General features: G+C 48.4%; 1 protein-coding gene across 3 annotated transcripts in view; it reads right to left on the minus strand.

Annotated features, from left to right (window-relative positions):
* Positions 1-18165, minus strand: part of LOC144124470 (sorting nexin-4-like) — a 129664-nt gene that overhangs the window by 69650 nt on the left and 41849 nt on the right. For all 3 annotated transcript variants that reach the window (XR_013313191.1, XM_077657158.1, XM_077657157.1), the window contains exon 5: positions 8653-8831. Coding sequence is in view for 2 of the 3 variants with exons in the window: in XM_077657158.1 (XP_077513284.1) it covers positions 8653-8831 (179 nt within the window). In the remaining variant the exon portion in view is untranslated. The remainder of the gene's footprint in view (positions 1-8652; positions 8832-18165) is intronic.

Here is an 18165-nt window from a genome sequence, read left to right on the forward strand (position 1 = left end):
GCACGCTATATACGCCCACGACATTACGATCTGGTGTTGCAGCGTTAATGAAGGAGAAATTCAAGACCGGCTTCAGGAAGCAGCGAATGTCGTGTGCCAGCATGCGGCGAGGCATGGGTTAACGTGCTCTCCCGAGAAATCAGAGTTACTCCTGATCGACCGTGGCAAGAAGCAGAATACGGGGCTTTTGCTGTCCACTCCCTCTGTGGCCATTACGGTCCAGGGTATGAGCATTCCGATCAAGAAAGAGATCAAGATCCTGGGAGCCATCATACCCAGCGGCAACACTAACACCACTACAATCAGACAGCTCCAAGCCTATTCCGAACAAGTCTCTAGAATGCTACGCCGGGTAATCAAGAAAAGAAATGGGCTAAGAGAGAAGGAGGCCCTAAGATTAGTTCAGGCTTTCATTCTCTCTAAACTAACATACGCCACCCCGCACTTACGGCTTAGCAAAAAGGAGAAAGACCAACTAGATGTTATTATTCGAAAGGCAGTTAAGACGGCGCTGGGACTCCCTTTATGCACATCCACTAAGCGCTTATTACAGCTGGGGATCCATAACACCATCGACGAACTAATAGAGGCCCACCGTGTAAATCAAATTGTCAGGCTCTCAACATCTACACCTGGCAGAAAAATATTACAGAAGCTGAGAATCAGTCCACCCCGGGAAGTCGCTGACAAGATCGACATGCCCATGCAGATGAGATCACACATTACGACTCACCCCATACCAAAACGCATGGATGAGGAATACAACAGAGGACGGAGACTAGCCAGAGCTAGACACCTCTCTAAGCGCTGGGATGAAAACAAGGACATGATCTACGTTGATGCGGCTGGACCCGTTAATGGAGTCGCGGCAATTGCAGCAGTTTCACCCTGGGGGGATATCATTGCAAGCAGCCTTATCCAAGCGGTGGATACCACATCGGCTGAAGAAGCAGCTATCGCACTAGCGATATCAAAGAACAGCGAGGCAACGGTTATGCCCGACTCACAAGCAGTGGTACGCAATTACCTCAGAGGCCGCGTTGGCGCTCCGTGTTGGGAAATTTTGGAAAGGTCTAATCCTTCCAACATCCAGATCTTCTGGACGCCAGGGCACCTCTCGACGGGCAATGAGGCGGCCAACACAGCTGCTCGAGCTCTCCTCCTCCAAGCATCTGGCACGCAGCCTCTCTCTGACACAGTTGACAACCCCTCACCCTTACTAAGCTACGCAGAAATTACGGAGTACTATAAGATCACAAGAAGGAAATATCCTCTTCCTCACAAAACCCCAAGTAAATATGAAGAGCACATAATCAGGCGACTACAAACTAATACTCTGCCCAATCCTTACCTAATGAGTAAATGGTACCCAGACACCTACGATTCGTCCTGCCCCTTCTGTGGAGCAGTTGGCACACTCTTTCACGCGGTTTGGGAATGTAAAAAAAATCCAGACTTGGACAGCAATCCCGATCCGACTTATGAGCGCTGGGAGGCAACCCTTCATAGTCACAGCTTCCTCGACCAGAAATCGCTGGTTGAGAGGGGCCGGATTATGATGGCGACCAATGGGTTCTTGTATTGAACCCACCCAGTTTTTATGCTCCGAATAAATGTTTTTCCTCCTCCTCCTCCTCGCCGACTCAAATACCTGCTAACGCTGCATCCTATTCTCCGGAACTTCAACCCGTCTGCTCCGACAGAGGTTTACATTGATGGAAGTGGTGTTGGCGTCGTGAGAACAAGTCGCTGCTTACGCCAGTCGATCTCTAAGCAAGGCTGAACAAAACTACATCATTACCGAGCAAGAATACCTTGCGGTTATTTTTACCATGCAGCGGTTTCGCGGTTACCTGAATGGATGGCCATTCAATGCCGTAACCGACATTCATGCCCTATGCTGGCTGCTCAATCTCAGTGATCCATCAGGTCGTCTTGCACGCTGGGCCCTCTGCCTGCAAGAATACAACTTCATCATCTCGTATAAGCCTGGTCGACGACATGTCGATGCCAACTGCCTCTCTTGGTTACCACTTGCTATGACACAATGTGATGCTGATGATTTCGACCATTACATCGCTTCTGTATCACCGGAGAATCTCGACACCGTTCTCTCTTTCTTCACTGATGGCGATCCGTGCTTAGTAGAGACTCCCTGCCTGGCTGAAGAGGCTTGCCCGCCTGAAAACTCTTGCATCCCAAGACAGCTCAAAAGCTCGATACAACAGCCACCATCGCCATATCACCTACCTTCCTGGCGAATTCACCTGGGTTTGGCAACCAGTAAGAAAATGCGGGTTACACCAGAAAATGCTGGCACACTACACTGGTTCTTATGTCATCGTGGACCAACTCAGTGACCTGAACTACTCCACGGCGCACCTTACCCCTAGTGGTCGCTGTTCCGCAACAACTGAAGTCACACACGTTGCCCGGTTGAAGCCATGCCATTCTCGTGACAGTACCTGACTTCCCCAGAGGGCTTCGCCTGAGGAGGTGGAAAGTGTTACAGGTGTGGTGACAACGACTCTGGAAGCTGGGACGAAGACGAGGAGATATATGCGCATGTTGGTTGTGGTGGCCTACTGTCTTCCAGCTAGCGGCTGCCTGTCTCTCTAATTATAACGTTTCGGATGTTATACAATATTCCCGACGCGGATATGAGCATGAATAGGTGTTTCGCAGAACATTTAAAAAACTGAGCAGGGAAGAAGGAATGGTTAATGAGACATAAATCTACAAATCTGCTATACCTTGGCTTTTTCACCACATGCCTACGATGCAGCATCTTCTTCCTTATACTGCACAACTCAAAGAAAATGCGTGAACAATGATGCCGATAGCAACAGGGATCCTGGAGGAACTATTCTATTAAAAATTATTAGCATTTTTGTCCGTTACTGAGGTGCGGGCGGATGATTTTTGCTGTGGTGTCAAATGACATGCCCACGGCCGGAAAGGTTAAGCTTGGCCAGCATATCTCGCCGCCTTACCACTGCGAGAGTAACTTCCGAAGAAAGATGCAGTTTCTGATTGAAAACAACATCTGGGTGAGGGGGCTGCCCATCAACTCAATGTGACAGGCATGATTTAGTTTTATGCAACAGTACAGAGAAGTTTGAAGGGCTCATAACATGGAAGACAGGGAGTCTGCACTCGACGATTGATTATGCACTTCAAAGGGTGAGGGTTCGAGCTAGTGGGTAGTCAACATGAGGATCCATAGCACACACAATTGAGGGGACACAACACGACCACACAGTTGAGGGGACACAACACGAGCGCTTGTGTTGTGTCCTCTCAATTGTGTGTGCTATGGATCCCCATGAAGATTATGCACTAATGCCACAGAGGATGTATAATAGATTAGGGGTAATGAGCATAGATGAACATGGTTCCAGAAGTCTAGGTAGTGACCACAAGCGTATCAAGTTGAGTTTCAGAAGAGAAACCAAAGTAGGACTGAAGTGAGATGAACAATCAGAGGGGAATTTTTACTCAGAAAAGCAATTGGAAGCAGCAGCCAAACAAATTGACAAAGCAATTTTTGAGGATAGTGAAACAGAATGGACTTATACCAAATTAACTTGATTACTGGAGCTAGAGCTAGCTAAGGTGCGAGTAAAGCTAAAAGGGAAAAGACGCAAACCCAAGAGTTGGTGGGATGAGGAGATCAAAAGGGCGATAGAGAAACATCAGGAAGCGTCCAGGAAACACAGATATTCCAAGAAGAGTGGGGAACCAGAATTTGAAGCAGACAGAAAATGGGATACCTTCATAAAGTGTAGAAGGGAAGCACCCTATTTGATTAATGAGAAAATTAGAAGAAAGGGTGCCCAATGGTTGTCAAAAGTAAATAAAAAGGATGGAAAAGCAGCTGAAAAATTCTGGAAGCATCTAAATGCAATGAGTAATAAGACTAGGCTAGAACAAAGGTTCATTGTTATAGGTCAAGGTATTCGACTAGAAGGGGATGAAGCGATAAAACACATAGGAACAAGGATGACAGAAAAATTTAAAGAAAAATGTTGCACATAATTTATCGAAGGAGGATAGACCGGTTACTGCAATAGCTTCACTTTTATTTTATTTATTTATACAAAATGCCCCTAAAGACCCACAATTTGAAGGTATCACATAGGGGGGGGGGGGGAGGCAGTACAGGCAAGAGTCAAAAGAAATAAATAAGGCAAAAAATTCAAGAAACTACAAACAAAAACAGATAAAAGCATATGGATCGTTGGAATAAAAATACAAAACCGACATAATTAACCATTGAAGCATAAATGGCAAGAAACAGAAACATTAATAGAGTAAAGTTATTACAATGTCTATCCACAACGGCATGAAAATAAAACAATGAGAATCATCAATAACAGAAATAAAAGACAAAAATCTAACGCACTGGTAAGTTAACATTGTATGAAAAGATGTTACGCAGAAGTAGTGGCAGATATTAATTTATAAAATTTCTCACGGATCAGTGATGGTAGCAACATCTGAAGGGAGAGCGTTCCAGTTGGTTATAGTGCGCGGAGTGAATGAATGTGCATAGTTAGATGTACGGCATGCCAAGCGCTTAACTTTAAACGGATGGCCACGGCGGTCAAAAATGGAGGAAGGCAAAGAAAAAAGTCATTATGAAGCGTTGGGTGATGATACAGTTTATGAAAAAGTGATAAGCATGCCACCGTACGACGGAGATATAGATCTTGCAGATCAGCGCGTTTCTTCAAGGCTGTGATGCTGGAATGACGTGAATAATCAGAGTAGATGAAACGAGCTGCACGATTCTGCAATGATTCTATGTTATTTATTAAATATGCTTGATGAGGGTCCCAAATAGCCAAAGCATATTCAATTTTAAGTCGAATAAGAGTGCTGTAAGCACGTAATCGGAGGTGAGAGGGAGCATGCTTTATGTTACGTTTTAAAGGGAAGCTGAAACGGTTTTCAGATCGCATGAAACGCTGTGGTTGGGAAGAAAGGACCTTGAAAATCATGTGTGTTAATTTTTTCCTGATTCTATCCGCAAACAGAGCTGCAATCGCTTCTTAAAAACCCGCCGCCGGCACGCCCTCATCGCTTCCGGAAGCGCTGCGTGGGGGGACGGCAGAGAGGCAGAACTGGCGGAAGTGACGCCATTCACGGAGAGTCGGCCGGCCGTCCGGATGTGCTTGCTTCACTGCGGCCAGCACTTTGGCAAACCACAGATCAACGTAATCTTCCGCCATAGCCGTTTACTTCCTCTCGTTCAGGCGTTCCCTGTAATGCTTGAAGCCTGTATATAAAGCAGTTTTGGCATGGTACTTCGTTCGAACAGTGCTCAGCCCACAGCTTGGTGGAATCCGTCGGTTGTTCTCCCTCAGCTTCTTCCACGTTAACCAGACAATCTGGTGGTACGCAGCATGCTGAAACTGCCTGCACAAAGTATGTGCAGCAATATATCTCTTTTCGTTATATTACTTTCTTACCTGTTTGCAAACTCTTTGCCTTTTCCAGCTGGTTCACATCGATGCTGAGCTAAAGCCACTTCCAGCAATGCTTTACTGAGGCGCACAGTGTTGAACTTTTTTGAGCTCGTTACGCACTATGTGCCTTTTTGCTTTTTCCCGATTGCTTGCACCCCGTGGCAGCACAAGCAATTCTCTTCATCTTTCATCAGCGCGCAGCACATGCAGCCACACCTAACTGAACAAAAAACCGATTATATAGGCCTAGTATACTTGAGCAAAGCAAACATTTGCATTCATGAGCGCTTGGTCATGGCTGACGATAGACAATGGGGCCAGAATTGATACAAATTTGTCTTTCAGTCAGAACGGTAAAGTGGTCGAGCAGCGGTACGCATATATCTGCCACAAGTAATTCTGCTCGTTATCTCGATACGCAACAGCAGCAACTATATCTTGCAGCACACAAGTTTTGATGAGCAGCACTGCGAGCTCCGAAACGCCGCCAATTATTTTCAAAAACGTGTTCAGCATGAAAAAAAAAAAAAAAAACAACGCACGGGGGTAAGTGCAAAAGTTTGATGGTTGAACAAAAGCCCGAATACGCGACAGAAGGAAAGCGCACATGGGAGCTTCCTCCCGGTCGCCTCGTCTTTTCGCATTGTAGTACAGCAGTGCACCCACTCCAACTCATGCAGTTTTGCATTCTTTTGTAGCTCTAAAAGGCCTTTGGGGGCAATTAGGAAAGTAACTATAAATAAATGAACAAACAAATGCTTTACCTCTCACGACTCGTGTAAGCGTGCTGGTGATTTTATTTAGATGATGTTTACAGGCGTTACAAGAAGTTGGCGGCCAGGCTTTTATGCAGCAGCGGTACACAGAAACGTTTCGGCGCAATTTACTTTTTGCACCTACGCAAAACATACGTATCAGTCGAGATTTGGTTTTCGTGTTACCCTGGTAGGACGTGAAAGGCCCATACTGGGTTAACGAAATTTCCGGCTTGCAGGCGCCGCCATGCGGTCGCCTCTCTATTAGCTTCTTACCAGGCGGTGGCCCCAGCTTTCTGCCTGTAGTTCTCAACGATTTCGGAATAGTTTTGTGCGCGCTCGTCCAGATTCCGACAGTCCAGCGGTTCCACGGTTACCCGGAAGCAAAGAATATGGGAATGCGCTGACTACCCCGGAGTCGACGAAGATATTGATAGCAGAGAAAGCTGGGAAGCCCTGCTGCGCAGCGAAGAACCCGCTCGGCAGAAACAAGCCAATCCGCCTGGCGGCTGATGCCGCAAAGAGATATAAAGTCTCTTTGTTAGCCTTTAGTCACGGAGGCTCCGGCCCCCGCCCTCCAGGCCTGCGTGCCTGGGGCGGTGAGTAGTGAGGGGTCTCCATTTCCGGTGGAAATAAAAGCTGTCATCCACCCATCCATCCAGTCGAGATTTCCAACACGTCAAAATGTCGCGACTTGACATTCGCTGCCAACGCACTCCGCGGCGTCGTTGGTTCTGCCGTTTTCTGAAGCTGCTGATGGCTCGAACATGCATGGTGAAAGTCCAAACTGTTCAACACTGCTTGAATTATCCATAATTTCCAGAACGTAGTCCTTAAAAGCCCGCTGAAGCAACACGCTACGCAGCAATGCTGTCGGTGCCGGACGGCGATCCCCGTGGATGACGTCACGACGGTTCCGACCAATCGCGGGCAAGAGCGGCGTTCGCTCGGCGCCCTGAGGCGATGGGCTAACTTATGACGTCATAGGACAAGAGATGCCACCTTGGACGAATTTTTTTCCTTCCATGGATGCCACGAATCTCTGAGGCTTACAAAGGAAGGTTGCGTGGTTCAATATTGAAGTAAGTTTTGATTTGAAACTGATAGTGCACTTTTACCACACAAGGAGGACAGACAAAAGACAACCTGAATGTTCGGAGCAAAGAAAACCGATGCTTGGTGGCGCCACAGGCAGCCAGGAGAGTTTCGGTTTGTTACGGCGATTCGCGTCTATGAGCTTTGCGTGCCCCGTGGTTTTGTTTTTGACGCGCCTCGATTTACAAGTGCTGAACAGCACAGGAACTCCAAGTGCGGCTTCAAGTGCTAGTTAACCTTCGAAGGAGCCTGTTAAGGCTAGTCAGATGACTGCCACAGTTGATGAAAAACTATGATGGCACGATGGTCGGTGATCGTACAAGGCAGTTAGCAGTATAAGGAGCCCTTGTGTCTGCGTATGCTCGCCCGGCGAAACGTTCCCGGTTGTGGCAGTCAACTTCGAACTACTTAACGGAAATCGTTTATTAGGGGCGGGAGACAAGTGACAAGGCAGTTAAGAAAAAGAGATTTGGAACCTGCAGAGACCGTGACTCTGCTCTCCTCCCACTCGTTTCTTTGCGGCTCTATTCAATAACTTCGGCTGTTGGGCGGAGCTGTTCTATTCGAGCTCTCAGCTAATTTAATCCATTCACAGTACACACCTGAAGGTACATGCAAGTGGGTGAGAGAGCCCGATCCAGTGGACCCCATACCTCCGGAAACATGTGAAACCCGTTGAAGCGCCATGCGTCGGTTTTACTTTCAAGCCACCAAATTTAAATGTCAGCGCCCTTGAGCACCCGTCTGTTTTTTGTGGACTGCTGCACCGTGCAACAGCGCTGTTCAAGGAATCACAATCCATTGGCCCCAAAGCCTCGGCCAGCCTCCAATGGGCGCGACGCACCGACCTTGTCCTTACCCCTTGCGACTCCCCGCACTGGGCTTAAGACATTTAATTAGCAACGCTGCTCACTGAGGAAAGGGGAAACGACCCGCCGGTGCCTAACTTAAGCATGCTCCCTCAAAAGCATCGCACACCCTGTAGGGCTGAGGTCGCTGAAATGCAGGCCGGAGTTTTTGCGAGAACTTCGTTGTTGAGCTCGGGAACTGGATCCATCATAACGCCGGCAAGACGCCAGTGCAAACGTAAATGAAGCGACGGTAGCGACCCCCGACAGACGCCTTCAACGTGCGGCGGCTGCTAGACCGCACCACTAGCCGCCAGAAATCACGGAGTCTGTGTTTATGTCACGTTTCATGTCACTCCGTCCAGTGTTATAAACCCTGATGAGGTTGCATTGTTTCCTAGTTGGGCTGAGAAAGGCTGCTGGGAGGCGTCAGTAGCACAAGTGGCGCCATCTCTGTGTGGAGGAGCCAAGCCAGTGCCTCACCCGTCGGGGCTGCGCAAGCGCAAGGAGGCTGACAGGGAGCGCAGCAGGCTGTCTGCCCGGTGCAGCAGGCCGCCCCCCTGGCTGTGGTCATCCCGCCAGCTGGCCTCGTGGCGCAGGAACAGGCCCAGCAGGGTGTCCGCCGACAGCTCCCGGTGGGCAGCCACTCGCCGCAAGAAAGTCTGCACACCGCATGTAGGGTGGCTCTAGACACAAAGCAGTGAATGCCCCTTGTCCTGTCAAAGAGCACTTCCATCCCTGTCCAGCTCCCCCTTCCCTTCCCCCTACAAGAGACAGCCATGTGTGCATGCATCATTTCACAACTCCCACCTCAAAATGTGCAAGGAAATGTAGTTGGCACCAGTGCATAAGGCTTTAAACACCACATATTAGGTGAATGCACCCTTGGCTCAGCTGCCCGACTTACACAAGCGGACACATGGGCCTCAGCCTCAGCACCGTTTATGATAAACTTCACCAATGAAACAAGACTCCAATTTTTTTAACAAAAACTGTTATAGGATTGCTTTAGCCACATAACCCAGCATTGTACCGTGGCATCTACACTGTCAGCCGTAAAACCTAAATGAAGCGAAATTACTTAAATAAATCTCTTCTATAACCCAGAAAAACATACCACATAGCTACACTTATAAATTAGGTTTGTTCCCTCTTGAACAAGTATCTAGCTACAACTACTTAGGTGCAACTATAACAAGCGATCTGTCATAGAACTTGCCTATAAGTAATACTTGTTCCTCTGGGTTTTGAAAATTGTGGTGCTTAAGACATAAACTAGAAAAATGTCCACTAATATTCATATACCACATGCGTTTCAGCTTTGAAGATGAATTCCTATCGTGAAAGCCTCACAGCCCATCGCCGCATCGCCAGCCTCTGTTTGCTACACAAGTTTTTCCATAGATCTAGCTCTTTAAATCAACCCCACCCTACATTACTCATCCGAACCGCATATTTCACCGCACTGCCCATCCGTTTCAGATTGCCCTCCCTGTGTCCCGTACTGTAATTTTTTCAGGCTCTTTTTTTCCCCCCAAACTGTTGTGGACTGGAATGCCCTCCCCACCGATATCGCTGCCATCACACACCTGTCTGTATTTTCAGATGCCGTAAACACTAATATTTCAAGCAATGACTTGTACTTGATGATGAATATATTAACCTACTTCTTATGTAATGCCCCCTTAAGGAGGTCTTTAAGGTGAATAAAGTGAGGTGAAGAAGTGAACTCTTTCCTTACCATACCATAGGCGACAAGTCATACATGTTTTAAACCTGCCATCAAAAATCCAAGTCAGCACCTCCTAGACAGGATGCGCAATCTAGTTTGCTTCTGAAACACCAATTCTTTGGTTTCAGTTTTGTTTTTTCATTTTCTAAAGCGAGGAGGTGACATGAAAAATGAGACTGACTGAACGTAGTCCGCTGGTTGGCGACCAAGGCGCCTGTTGCGCCACATGCTCCTGAAAGGCGAAGAGCTACACTGAGCACTTTCTTTTATACCAGAAGCGGTGAGTTAGATAACCATGTAGAATGGTCAGATTTCAGTCCTGACAGCGGGACTTCATCTCAGAGGCACGTGACATCAGTGCATGCTTGCGCATTTCGTTTTGCTGTTCACGTTGTATTTTATGCAGCGCACTTGATTTGTAAATGATGAGAGTGGTTTTATTTAGTGCTTTAGGGTCTTTGCAATATACCCACTGCCAAGACATTTTGCCAAATCCGCCAGCAGATTTTTGATTATGACGATGTCAAGGAAAGCCGCATCGTGTTTTCACCTATAGGACTGATTTAATACCAACTGAAAAAAAAAAAAATAGTGAAAAGGAGGAACTGCAAGCCCTTCAATAAAAGCAAGAACAGAACTCAAAACAAGTGTAATGTGTAGCACATTCAAGACTTATCTCCACTTCACGTCCTCTCGTGACCGCTTTCTCTAGTCGAGTGGCACAGCAGTCATATTCCCTAACTTGAAAGGCCATGGAAAGAGCGGTGTATTATGTATGCAGCAGAAAATGACAAGAAAGGTAGCTAAGAACATGTGCAAGGTTTTGCATATTTCAATTTTTTTGTAATTACTTCTGGCTCAGTGTAGTGGCTTATTTTTGTTTCGCCTGTTTTTTCTTTGCGTCACCAGCACATTTAACCAATAATTTTTTAAAAAGTTTTGCACACATAACTCTTGGTGTTTTTTTCGTTCAGAAGTAACGAATAAGCTACAGTTCTGTAGCGGCGCTTTAGCGGCACGTGCTATGAGGTGAAGGGAAGGATGAGATGCACAGCGGCTGGAATAAACCAGTGTGGCCTCGGCTTTTGTGGAAGCATCTTCTATACTGTTTACCTGGAACACTGACAGCAACGCTGCGCCCCATGACATTTCCCAGGCTCCGACGTCCCACATCCCCTCCATTGACACCTACACTGTCCGTCTTCCGCCATTCTGGGTGCAACATCCTGACATATGGTTTTTACAGGTCGAACTTTGTTTTCGCCTGGCGAGCATTACCTCCCAGCAATTGTGGTTCAGCCACCTTCAAGCCTCCCTACCCGCCGAGGTCGCGCTCGAGGTCCGCTACAACCTGACAAGGGCCCCAGCAGCGGATCCCTATGACCAATTGAAGGCAGCCATTCTACACCACAAGCACCACAGCAGCTGCTGCTCAGACTGCAGAAGCTCATTTCCGTGTCAGAGCTTGGTGAACGGCATCCATCGCAACTTCTTTCTTTGGCACATGGGCTTGCTTGGCGACCACGCAGTCATTTTTGACACCCAGCTCCTTCTGGAGCTCTTCCTGCAACACCTTCTACCTTCGGTGCAGATGTTACTGGCGACGGCCACCGACACGCCACTTGCGACTTTAGCCAACTACACAGACAAGATCATGGACGTCGCCACGCTGCATCTGGGGCCACCCTCTGCGGCATGTGTTTGGTGGTCAGCTCTGGATGATTAACAGCCGCCAATTTCAACACCATCAGCGGCGTTTCCTCAAGAACTTGCCGAGCTGCGCAACGACATGCAACATCTTCAAGACCTCGTTGCTGGCGTCTCGCGGTCTTCCAGGCAGGGTGTTCCTAGGCTCCGCTCCTGTCCTCAGCGGCGTTATCCGAGCCGTTCCCCCAACAGCTGCTCCCGTTCCTTTTCACTGCCCACCTTTTGTCACGCTGAGGTGCTTCACAGCATGCCGCATCGTTGGTATCACCGGCCTTTTCGTGCTACTGCAGAGCGTTGCACACAACCCCGTAGATGGCAGGGAAACGTGCAGAGGAATTACTAATGGTGACGAGCGGTTCCCCGGACAATCAAGGTCACCTCTTCTTAACTGACTCAACCAGAGCTCGATGACTTACAATGCACAGTGTATTTGGAACCTCTGGAAGAAATAACTCATTATTTAAAACACAAAATCGGTCATTTTTTTACGGTAAGCAAAGAGTTAAGCTACCTTCCTATTTGGCTATAATATGACCTAAACTGAATATGTGTGCATAAAGTGAAACCCCTACACTAAATCTGACATAAAGAATACAGAGAATCCAATAATACAAAGGAGGGCTGTTAGGTTTATCTTCAATAAATATGCAAGGACCAAGTCCTCCACCACTTTAATGGCAATTCAAAGGTTGAATGACTTGAGCTTCAAAGAAAAAGTTCAGGATAGATTTTGTTTCTCTCTTATTATATAATAAACTCAGTCTGAACCCCTCGTTATACATGTACTGCCCTCCGACGCCGTTACATGCTGATGCTCAGTTTTGCGCTCCCGGCTGGTGTGTTCGTGCCAGCTATGGGATTCGGCAGAAGATGAAAATAAAGCGGAGCAGCGTGTGCGCCCCGGGCACGCGGCGCAGGTGTGGTTTGTCCAGGTGGAAGCCATCTTCCATCTCCACCCTTCACCCCGGACACCTCTCGGTTCACAACCTACTTTCCAGCCTGTCTCCTGATGTGGCTAAAGAGGTTGCGGATGTCATCTCTGGACTATTGGGTGTTGCCCCAAACCAGCGCTCAAGCAGAGCAGTCTCCAGCGCACCACAGCGTATGAGAGCGCACCCTCAGCACCTGCTCACTGGCAGAGAGCTTGCAGATAGCCATCCCTCCCAGCTGCTCGCTAGCATGCGGAAGCTCCTATGAGAAAGCAATGTTGACTCTAACAGTGCGTTGCTGAGGAAGCTTTTCCTGCAGCGCTTGCTGCAGTCCACCCGCCTCATCTTGGCTGCCGCAGGAGACTTGCCCCTCGATCATCTCGCCCAGTTAGCTGGTTGAGTCTACGACGTGCATTCTCCTTCCGTCGCCACCCTCATTTCAATACTGGAGTCCTCCGCCATGTCCCGATAAGTGGCCCAGATCAACCAGCTTGTCGCTTCTCTCGGTACCCTGTGGACGTCCTCACATCGCCAGCGTGGTTCCTCCCCACGTCCCAGCTGCTGTTCTTCGCCGAGCGGCCCATGCTCGCGGAGGTCTCTCATCTCACCTATGTGCTGCTATCATCACACTTTTCAGCACCGTGCCCGCCGGTGCAATTCCCCATGCAACTGGTCGGAAAACGCGATGTGAGATCACTGACGGCAGCATGTGACTTCACCTGTCAACTCATCCATCTTAGTCCTGGGCTGCATTTCCAGCCCGTGCTTCCTTGTCCACATGTATGCTGAGGTCAGCATACTGCCGGCCTCCAAGCCTGTCCTCACTTCTACCTACTCTCCGTGTGGCGAACTCTTCCTCCTTCACCACATGTGGTCTGCGGTCCCTTGCTCTCGACCTTGGCCTGCGGCGCACTTTCCAGTGGGTTTTCATTGTAGCCGGCATCTATCAGCCCATCCTCAGCTCCGACTTTCTGACTCTTTTCGACCTGGACGCCAGCATGCGCCGCCATCACCTCATTGACAGCAAGATGCGCCTTTCCATCGCTGGTGTTATGTTGGCTGTCACTCCCGCTGGCATCTGCATGCCGATTCCGATATGCCCATACGCTAAATTTCTGAAAGATTTTCCTGAGGTCATGAAGCCCTGCAATCTAAACCAGTCACTCAGGCAGAGCGTAACCCACCACATTGTTATGCATGGTCCACCTGCTGCAGCATGACCATGCCGTCTCATTGGTGAGTGCCTGGCAATTGCTAAAGGGTAATTCGAGCACATGCTCCAGCTGGGTATAATGTGGCCTTTGTCTACCACTTGGGCCTCGCCACTCCGTCTGGTGCCCAAGAAAGAACCAGGAGACTGGCGGCCATGCAGAGACTATCACGCTCAACGGTCACATGGTCCATGACAGCTACCCCCTTCCCCACATCCAAGATTTCACCACCAACTTCGACGGATGCAAAATCTTTAGCAAAGTGGACCTTGTAAAGACGTATCACCAAATCCTCATTGAGCCTGTTGATATACCGAAGACGGCCATTAGAACACGATTGTGGTTCAACATGCTTAACTTTTTACAAAACGAGACTAAACAACACCAACACAGAGCGTGAACTTACAACTGGTTTTAATGGTGAAAACAGGTGATCTTTTTATACACAAGATGTGAGCGTCAGTGATGGCAAACAAAGAAACGAAATAACATATCGGTATGAGCAATCGCAATCACATCCACACAACACACTCATCGTGATAGCCTAAGCATGTCAACTTCTTTCTTGGATAATGCCAAAGACACATTGCTGATACACCTTTCAGCCCCAGAGGATCTGATTTTGAAAGTTTCTGCGATCTCTGTTTCTGTTTTGTTATTGGAATAACAATGAGCCACCAGCTTTCCCGAATGCGTGATGGAGTTGCAGTTGTTGGCATGCTCGCTTAGCCTTTTGTTTATGCAACGGCCTCTTTGGCCAACATATTTTAATCTTCATGAGAGCGAAATGACATAAACAACATCTGTGTCGCATTCGACGTGTTGATTCTCATGGTTGATGCTGCAACATGGTTTTGGGGGGTCTTAGTGTTCATTTACTTTTGCACATAAACCCGATAGTTGTTTGGGGGCCGTGAAAACTGCAGGGACCTCGTGCCTGCCCGCAATCTTTTTGAGATCGTGCGAAACACTGTGTACGTAGCGGATAATAACCAGACGTGTGTCCTTCTTGGAACACTCTGTGTCTTTTTTGTTTTTCCTTTCAATGTTTTTAGAACTTTTTCCAAAATCGATGCCAGGAGGATATCGGGGTGCCCGCTATCCTTCAACCTCATAATCTGTTGGTTATGTCCCTGCTCTACCTTGCGCCCGTATGACTTCCTGATGCTCTGAATCATACACGCTGCAAAAAATGCAAGCCTCTGCTCGAAAGAACCTCGATTATTTCGCATTCCAATAACAAAACAGAAAGAGATCGCAGAAGCTTTCGAAATTAGATACTCTGGGGCTGAAAGGTGGATCAGCAATGTGTCTTTGTCGTTATCTGAGAAAGAAGTTGACATGCTTAGGCTATCGTGATGATTGTGTGCATCTGATTGCGATTGCTCACACTGTTATGTTATTTCATTTCTTGGTTTGCCGTCGATGACGCTCACGTTTTGTGTATAAAAAGATCACCTGGTTTCACCATTAAAACCAGTCGTCAGTTCACGCACTGTGTTGGTGTTGTTTTGTCAAAAGTTAAGTGCGTTGAACCCTCATAAACAACCTACTAGGCTCAATTCTCGCCATTTAAACATCAGAACACCTTTCAGCCTGTTTGAGTACGTGCACATGCCTTTTGGGCTCCGCAACGCAGCTCAGACGTTTCAACAATTCACTGCCTAGGTCACGCGTGAGCTACTCGTTGTATATGCCTATACTGATGACATCCTTGTCGCGAATCGCACACCGCAAGACCACGAGCGCATCTTTGGGAACTCCTTCATCGCCTTCAACAATTTGGCATGATAGTCAATGCCTCGAAATGTGTCTTCGGGTCTCCCGAGCTCGAGTTTCTAAGCCACCACACCTCGGCATTGGGAATTCGTTTGTTGCCTTCCCACGCCAAGGCCGTGAAAAACTGTCCAGTACCAGTACTGTCCAGTGGGCGCTCTTTCTGTCTCTGTGTCTTCTTGTGGTCTTTCCCTTGCGCCATTCAACTTTATGACGAACCAACTAGCCCAACAGCAAGTACTTCTACCCTGAGCAAACTGCAGGAGTTCCTAGACCTCGCTTTTCACGGTGCTTTGTTCTGCAGTGCGCTGAGCTTCTGCACCACCTGATCGACCTTCGCACAACCAAGAGCTCCTCATCCACAAATTCCTGGTCACCCAAGGCTCAATCTGCTTTCACGGCTGCCAAGCAAGCCGTTGTTGATTTGATTCTCCTCATTCACCTGACAATTGACGTGCTTACTCGCATCATGGTGGATGCTTCCAGAGTGGCCATCAGCGCTGTTCTCCAGCAGCAAATCGACTCTTAGTGGCACCCACTAAGTTTCTTCTCTCGAAAGCTCCAACCTGCTAAGACCCGCTACAGCGTTTTTGGCTGTGAGCTGCTGGCCATCTACTCCATCATATAGTACTTGTGATATTTCTTGGAGGGCCAGCAATTCTACGTTCTGAAGGATCATAAGCCTTTGGTGTACGTGTTTCGTACGAACTCTTCCAAGTACGTCGCGCAAGAACTCTGTCACCTGGCCTATATATCGGAGTCTACAACGAATATCTACCACAAAAAAACACTAGTAATGAGGCAGCTGATGCTCTTTCAAGCACCACTTCCGTTGGCACTTCTCCATCTGCTGTGGACTGGGAGCAACTGGCCCAGGCGCAGATAGAGGACCCCGAGTTGCAAGCCCTGAATGACCACCCCCGCCCCACCCCCGGCTGCAGCGGGTGCTTCATCCGTTTGTGCCCAAAGCACTTTGGTGTGACACGTCAACGGCCCTACAACGCCCTTTCATTCTGGCTGCCTTTCATCGAGCAGTTTTCTACTCACTTCATAGCAGATCCACTCAGCGCCTCGTTACCCAGCGGTACGCCTGGACGAGTATCAACAATGATGTTTGCCAGTGGGCCTGCTCGTGTGTGTCTTGCTTACAGGACCACCCACCACACGAAGACTCCCACGCAGTCTTTCCTGCGACCTGGCTGCCACTTTAACTTGGCTGGACCGCTTCTTCCCTCTCATGAGTGCCGGTACATTCTGACAATGATCAACCGCTTGACCTGCTGGCCCAAAGTTGTGTCCATTCCAGGACTTCACTACGCCTTTGTTTCAATATGGGTTTCCCGCTTTGGCTGCCCTGGTATTGTTATAATGGATCACGGCCCCTCCTTACTTCTTTTAACCATCTGCTTGGAACTAAGCACTGCCACACCACAGCACGTCACCCCTGTGCCAATGGCATAGTTGAGTGGCTCCATTGCCAGCTCAAGGCTGCCCTCACTGCACGCTGGGACCAAAAGCACTGGGCCGACCACCTTTTTCGCCTGCATGCCATCCTTTGTCATGACCTTGGGCAACTCTTCTTCAGTGCACCCCTGCGGCTTCCCGGAGACTTGCTCGTTCCTTCGGCTCCCTCGCCACCGCCTCTGCAGTACTTTCAACGCTTGCGCGACTGCATTCGACACCTGCGCCCAGCCCCGCCTCGATCTTCCGACCATCTCATCTTCATGCATCCAGACCTTCCGTCTTCGATGCACATTTTTCTCCGGCGAGACGCTATAAAGGTGCCCCTCACATCCTCCTATGACGAGCCGTACCGTGCCCTCCACAAGACTCGCAAGTCCGCGACCATCCTCCTGAACGGTCGCAAGGTGGCAACGAGACCGTCTCAAACTGGCCTACATCAAGAAACCTGCCACGGAGCTCCCCTCGGAAGCCCTTGGCCTATCCGCTGATCTTCCTATCGCCAAGACAGCCCCATCTCTCCCTCATCGATGCGTCCATTTCGTCGTTCCGTCTAGGCGGGGGGCCCTGCAGCACCCACTGATGCTGTAACGCAGTGACGCTCAGTTTGTTACCTTCCAGATGGTGCCTTGACGCCAGCTACGAGATTCGGCAGAAGGTGAAAATAAAATGGAGTGGCGCATGCCCGAGGTGCAAGCTGGGCACGGGCAGTTTGGTCCTAGAAGCTTGCTATGTTGCACCTCTAGTTTTGGCGCTCCACCGCAACCCCGCGGTTTCCCGGCATACTTAGTGCTGTTACTTGTTAGACAATCTCGAAGTTACCACCCTAGTCCCCTAACCCTTATATTCGCTAAAACAGACATTTACAAATTTTCAATTTTTCCATGTACAATAACTAATTGAAATCAGATAACTGAATTATTGCCCTGAGAGGTCTAACCAACTAGTCCTATTTGTGCCCCCTTTTTTTGCAGTGTTGCTTCTTTGTAATTTTGCTAACCTTTACACCCACCCTGCTTAAACGTATTGCCCGCATTATTATGTAAATAAATAAATAAAATAAAACACATAAATTCATTACTTGAATTAAAGAAATTTAAATTCAACTTTTTTGGCAGGGGCAGTGTGCAAATAGGAAAATTCTTCAGCCAATGTTTATGAAATCAGTAGACAATCACTT

Source organism: Amblyomma americanum, chromosome 3 (genome assembly GCF_052857255.1).
Source record: "Amblyomma americanum isolate KBUSLIRL-KWMA chromosome 3, ASM5285725v1, whole genome shotgun sequence".
Taxonomy (NCBI): Eukaryota; Metazoa; Arthropoda; class Arachnida; order Ixodida; family Ixodidae; genus Amblyomma; species Amblyomma americanum.